The 7,154-nt window shown below is 34.2% G+C and overlaps 1 protein-coding gene and 1 pseudogene across 1 annotated transcript; one reads left to right on the plus strand and one right to left on the minus strand.

The window, feature by feature from the left end:
• The first annotated feature begins 1,052 nt into the window (after positions 1-1,052).
• Positions 1,053-1,605, plus strand: LOC138163325 (pre-mRNA-splicing factor 18 pseudogene; annotated as a pseudogene).
• Positions 1,606-3,513: 1,908 nt separating this feature from the next.
• On the minus strand, positions 3,514-4,443 carry LOC138163507 (olfactory receptor 4P4-like). Its single transcript, XM_069090967.1, has one exon. The coding sequence runs from the start codon at positions 4,441-4,443 to the stop codon at positions 3,514-3,516; it is 930 nt and encodes a 309-aa protein (XP_068947068.1).
• Between the last annotated feature and the right edge of the window lie 2,711 nt (positions 4,444-7,154).

Genomic DNA, 7,154 nt, shown 5'->3' on the forward strand with positions numbered 1-7,154 from the left:
AAACCAAGCCTAGTACCTGGAATCATGGATTGCTGGTAGGGCAAGCAATTCTGGCAAATATGGATGAATGAAATACCTCAAAAAGTAGTTATGATGCATGTATATTTCATTCCAAAGTTCTTTCTTCAACTAGAAGGAGATAGCCTTTTACATAATGAAGCTCATTTTGTACATATTCTTTTCCTCCCTTGTTTGGACTCCAAAGAACAAGCCATCATAAAAGCCATCACATTGGCTATATACGTGCATATATACATTAGGCATTTCAACTGAATTATCCTCCAGGGAAGCCTTACTGAACGCCCTCTGAATTTAATGACTTGTGAGCAAATAGTGGATGAACTCCAAGAGACATGTTGAAGATGCCAAAGGAAAACACTTTTACAGGTAGAAGCTACATTTTTATACCTAGGGAGATGACTTTTTTTTAACTTTCCAGATATGGCCAAGGTTCTTTCATTAACGTATGTCATTAGCCCTACTTTTGTCACTGAGTTACCCTTGAATCCTACCCCCTTTCCTTCCCACTCTCAGTAGCATATATACATTTCAGAAATTCAACTGTATCTTCCACTTATCCTCAGGATGATTCTTTTATGTGATGGGAATTAGGGGAACAAGCACTATGGAATATGTTCAAAACTGACTGTCCCAAATAGTTCTTATCTCATCAATAATACATTTGACTCATATGGACACACAATCTAGTATTTCAGAGGTAATCATAATTTTACCCCTCATAAATCTGACTTGGATTCTTGCTAGCCGAAACAGATTGATCACTGCTTAAATTGCCCATGAAGGCTTATCTTAAAATTCAATTTTCTTTCCCTGTATTCACCTTCCTAAATCCATGCAGTCTTAGACATTGTTGAATACCTCTCTTCTCTAAGATTTTCCCTGTTTTGTTGCTATGACAACAACCTATACTCTTTCTCCTTTGCTTTCCCACAGTATCATCCATTTTTTTTTACCTTTATGGACACAGCTTATCTTGCAAGTCCTGACACCCTAAAGTTAAAGTTTTCTAAAGTTCCCATCTCACAGAATGATATGAAGAAAACACCACTATTGAAGAATTGGAAGCTTCAGTACTTGGGAAAGGGGGGTGATCATAAAGAAATGGGAATCATCACCAAACTTCTTAAGTTATTCTTTGGAGTTTGGGCTAAAGAAAACAATGCCAGAGAAGCATATATAAAATGCAGTATTCTGGACAAACTGAACAGTGCCATGGAAAGGAAGATGGAATCATATTTGAGACCCCTTTTCAGAAAAGTGTGAAAAAGGACTCTTCCTGCTGATATTAAAGAATCAATTATAGACATTATTAAATTCATATTGCAGAGAAAATATGTGAAGTCCAATGATGCTTATCTTTAGATGGCCATCAGAAATGTTCCTTGGCCTATTGGATTCACTATAATTGGTATCTATGCCAGAACTGATCAAGAAAAGATTTTATTCCAAAATTGTCACACACATTCTAAATCATAATTTGCAAAGAAAATATATTCAGGGTTTGAAAAGGAAAGATTAATGACCATTTGTCAGAAGCACTTCTCAACAGACCCATCAAAATGTGTGGAGTAGAATGCACTATGACAACTCTTCTCTATGAATCTATAGACAAATAAAAAAAACTTAAGACCTGTGGTCTTTTGGGGAATTTCTACCAGGAATGAAGAAAAGAGAAAGATTTATGTTTTGGGAACAGCTGTTTTCTACCAAATTCATTTCTTCATTTATTTAGAGAACTGTTTGGTTCTTTCATCAAATATGACAGCAGACTCACACTGGTTGAATGATATTTTAATTTTTAACAGTCTCAAAGTCAAGCACCAAGGCTTCTTTCCTGGTAATTTACATACATAGCAAACATCAAGGGATTTCTGTGGACATTTTCCCATCAGATGTGGAAATTGTTGGTAAATGTTTAGAAGGAAACACTAAAAATTGACGAGTAATTATTTTTATAAAGTACTGTAATATTCATGTTATAATTGTATTGGTTTAATAGAGAAATGCTTTTCTTATTTAATGATTACCTACAAATATAGCATCCCTTGGTTTTATTTGAATTTCTTAAAAAATACATTTATGCTATCTTTCTTGTCAATGACATTTTCCACACTAAGTTAAAATGTCATTTCTTTGCAGATGAATTGTTTCCTATTATTTACTATTATCTATTAAACATTAAGAATGAATTTTTAATTGGCTATAGAACATTTCCAGTTGTTTATATAGTTGAGAAACCTAACTGAAATTGTCCAAAATTTGCTTATCTTTCTTCCCAAATTTGTACATGATTAAAAAAATCAGTCAGTGATACCATATTAATTCCAGGCATCCATAATTGAAAAATGATAATTACAGTTTCTCCACTTTCCGGTTTTAAAATTCATTCTTCCTCTGAAATATGAATACATACCCTCTTATTCCCACATTATCGACTACAACAGGGCACCTTTTTACAGTATGTGTAGATGACTGAACACCCTCTTGAAAAGTGATCTTGTCTCCAATAAAATCCTATTTTACCCCCCTAAAAACACATACATATAATTTCCAAAGGAATCATCTTTGTAGAAAAATCTTATTGCCTCATTGTGTTTTAATGGATAATGATGTGATGAAACCTACCTTTAAAGTCTCTATATAAGGTATCACACCTTAGAGGCAATGAGTCTATATGTCAAGCACGCTAGACTGCTTGCAACCCATACATTTCTCTTCTCCCATTATTCTTTATTTCTATGATGTTCCTCCTCATGATTTTTTCTTATGAAAGTATTTCCTACCCTCAAAGACTATTTCAAATATCATGTTTCCAATGGTTTCCTTGATATTGCAATCAGAAATTATATTTCTTCCTTCATTTCTTATGTTACACACTGACACTTTTTTAGAATGTCATTTTGTAGTCTTCTGAAATGCAGTTATTGTAAATTAATGACTATTTTTATCTTCTTTCTATTCTCTTTGGTAAGAGAGGGATATGATCAGGGAACTCTGAATAATAAAGGTTATTTCTTACCAGTCCAATGATTTAATTCTAAAAAATTAGAGGAAAGTAAAAGACACAACAAGAGGTCAAGTTCCTAAAACAAATACAATCTGCAAGCCTAATCCCTTTTACCTTCCCAGGGAATGAAGTGGTTAAGTTATATGCGTATGTATTCATCATTATACCTCTTTGTAAAACCAATCAAATTGGTAATGTTTAAACAGGACTGGGGTAAATGTGACCAGACTGACACTTCAGTGAAAACAGTCAATGAGTACTGGAGTTAATGACTGCAGAAACCCTAAATAGTCAAAATCTCATTAAGAATTCAGGAAAGCCCTGGGAAAGCCATGAAATGTACCATTTCTGGAGGCATTCTTGAAGCAGGGTAGTCAGTGTTATTTGAGGTATTATTTATTCCTGAAAGTTTTATGATGTAAAAACTTATTTCTTAACTGGGTGGATTTAAAAGAAAAAAAAGCACACATAAATATTCATCTGTTTTATTTTAATAACAAAGACAATTTTCTGGACCACACCATTCTCATGGCATTCTTCATTTCTGTATTTCTCAGTGTGTAGATGAGAGGGTTCAACATAGGTGCAATCACAGTGTAAAAAACTGAAAACTCTTTGTCATTATTTAGGAAATTGGGAGGTGGGATATAGGTGGAGATACAAGGTACAAAGAACAAAACAACTACCATGACATGGGAAGCACATGTGGAGAGGGCTTTACGCCGACCTTCAGATGAGTTCTTCCTAAGATTATATAATATGATGATGTAAGATGCTACTAAGACCAGAAAGGTTGCCAAGACAACCATTCCAGTGTTAGCAATGACTAAAATACTAGCAACCTGTGTGTCTGTGCAGGCAAGCTTTAAGAGGGGTTTTGAGTCACACATATAGTGATCTATTTGATTAGGGCCACAGAAAGGTAAACTGAGGATCATGAGTAGCTGTGCAATGGAGTGCCAAAATGCCACCACCCAGGCAAGCAGAAGCAGAATGTTACATCTCTGCCTGGTGACAATTGCCATGTAGTGTAAGGGTTTACAGATAGCAACATAGCGATCAAAGGCCATAGACACCAGGATGAACATCTCAACACCTCCCAGCAAATGAGAAGTAAACAACTGAGTCATGCAACAATTGTAGGAGATGGTCTTCCTCATAGTTATTAAATCACTAATAAGTCTGGGAACTACAGTGGAAGTGAAGCACGGATCCATAAAAGACAAATGCCAAAGAAAGTAATACATGGGTTGCTGTATCAGATGACTAGATGCGATGGTGATGAAGATAATGAAATTTCCCAGGAAGATAGCTAAATAACAGGCCAAGAAAATGACAAAACACATTGTCTTCATTTCTTTCTTCATGAGAAGTCCCAAGAGTATAAATTCAGTGACATTATTATTATTTTCCATGTATTCAGGGTAGGAAAATCTATTCAGAAGTTTAATTAACCTGAAAATATAGAGGGCATGGTAAAAACTAGCTGGCATCAAATGAATAATTCTTTGTGAAGGCAAAGTCAGAGCCCACATCATTACTACAATTTACATTGTGTTCTTAACTTTGATCTCATTAAAAAAATGAGAGGATCAAAGATAGTCTTAATGTTGTCCATATAATGGAAAAATTTTAAAATTCATTGTCATCCAACAATTCCATCTTTGTCAATGAAATATGTTGATATCTTTAGTTTTATAAATATAACATAAATTTAAGAGATGACAATATCAAGAATATACTGTCTGTATTTTGACATTAATAGGACACTTTTCTTAGGTCTATGCACCATGCAGAGTTGATTGCAACATAAATAATTCTAATATATAAGATTAAAAATTGTACAATAAGGAAGACACATAGATATTTCTTTTTTAAGACCAAACCTAAATTTGATCATTTTTTACATTGGAATCAATTAAAAATCTAAATATTAAGTACCAACATGAATATTTTTAATTACTCAGGACCTTGAGGATAAACATAAAGGGGAACATCAAAAGCAAATATAAAAATATAGATTTGCAAACCCTGTCCCACCCCACATCCCTAAGTCATTCATTAGATTAAATGAAATTATTCCTGGCTTTTAAAGCATCAAACAATAGTCAAGTAGAGGATAGGACACACAGAAACACACAGTATACCAAATTATGTTCTGATGAGAAATGAGTAATAATTGATTTTCTAGAAAAAATTTTTCAGAAACCAGTGATGGGAATGTCTTTCCACTCAGTACAGGGTGGCCTTTGCAAACAATAAACCCAATTATGGTCCAAGATATGTACCATGTGCTATCTTACCTATACTTCAAAGTTGCTTCTTTTCTACAATCAATTAATCCTCCCACCCCAAGCAATAAACATCTGTTACTTTCTGGACACTGAAGTCTATGCATATCTTTCCTGGAGTCCTCAATTGCTATGAAACTAATTACTATCCAACAGACTTTAAACTGCTGTTGACAATATTTAGGGAGGTTTTTTCTGTCCTTGTTTTGAAAAAAAAAATGTCCTTTGGGGATTTATATCCATGATTTCTCACTCAGCCCCATGATTTCTCACTCAGACTGACAATAATTCTTCTTCCTCAAGCAATTCCTTCATATAACTGAAAATCGTTGTTATATATTCTTTTTTTGTGGCCAAATATATCTCTTATGGCTTGATATCAATGATGTCCACCATACTGATTGCCCTCTTCTGGACAATATAATGTCTTATCATTTTCATTTTTCCAATATAAAAGAGAAATTTACACAATTTTCTAGATGCTAAAACAGCAGAATATGTGTCTATGAAGACAAGCTTTAAGAGGAATTTTATGTAACACATATACTTAACTATTTGATCAGGGCAACGAAAAGGTACCCTCAGGATGATGAGTAGATGGAAAGACAGCCAAAATATCACCTTGCAGGCCAGCAAGATCAGTGTGTTACACCACTGTCTTGATAATCATCATGAAATGTAAGGGTTTACAGATGGTAACATGGCAATATGGACACAGGTATCAAAAACTAAATGCCTCCCAGTAAATCAGTAGTAAATATTTCAGTAACACCCCAGTCTGACTGAGGTAGGACTAGGGAATTGTTCCTGTGATTTCTGTCTTCATCAGAGGTGGGACCCAGATACCATTTTTACTAACATAGACATTTTGTCCTCTTCAAAACATTGCTTAATATGCTTTGCTTTGCATATAGAAGGAGTTTAATAAATATATGAGCAGTTATTTTGGGAGGAAGCATTTATTCTGGGCTGAGTTCTGTGATTGTACTAGGTGAGATATGATATTTATAAGGCTTACTTGAGGAGCTAAAAGAACTGATTTATCACATAATCTGTTATTGAGCCAAGGTTAATGGAGGATTCCCTTCCCATTTGGAGGACATGATCTACTTATAGATAAGAAAAAATAAATCTATGAACATCTTCTGTCATTCAGAATGAATGCATATTATAACATCTGCTCAATTTCTCTCCAGAATTGCAATCCCCTTCCAAGTGTCCTGAGAAAATTCAACTGAAATCAAGTTCAGTGATACTTGGGCCAGTTTTCAATGAATAATGTATATTCTGGCCTTCGGTGTCTAATATATCGGAGACAGAAACTGCATTCCTTAATATTTCAAAATGGAATACAAAAAGAAAACATGAAAATTTTCTCTACAGATTTCCCAGTTTTATATATCATATCTCTGTAATAGATCTGACTGTGATCTATTCCAAGATGATAAAATATATAATGGGCTTTGCAGTTAGAAAAGAACTTGGATGTCATCAAATCTAAATGTCCCCTTTTTACAGATGAGAAAACTGAAGATCACATAGTGAAGTGATTGGATGATTGCCATAGCTAGTAAACAATAGAGCTGGTCTTCAAAATTAAATGCTCTGGATTCAAGTTTAATGTATTCCTGTCAATATATTCATTCATATTTCCAAAGGGAGAAACAGTGAGATAGATACTATTGTCTCCTTAAAATATATATATTTTTTAATTTATGAGTGGGATACCATAGGGAAAGCAATTCACTTGCAGCTGGAAGGTTAGATTTAGAATCCTAGTTCTTTGTTCTTCCTTCCTTCCTTCCTTCCTTCCTTCCTTCCTTCCTTCCTTCCTT

This window comes from Petaurus breviceps, unplaced genomic scaffold, assembly GCF_028583685.1.
Source record: "Petaurus breviceps papuanus isolate PSGF00001 unplaced genomic scaffold, PetGlider_PUasm1.0 188, whole genome shotgun sequence".
In the NCBI taxonomy this organism is placed as follows: Eukaryota; Metazoa; Chordata; class Mammalia; order Diprotodontia; family Petauridae; genus Petaurus; species Petaurus breviceps.

What these genes read in the sequence shown, in the direction of transcription:
- LOC138163507 (XM_069090967.1), bottom strand. Translation starts at nt 4,443, where the DNA reads ATGGAAAATAATAATAATGTCACTGAATTTATACTCTTGGGACTTCTC.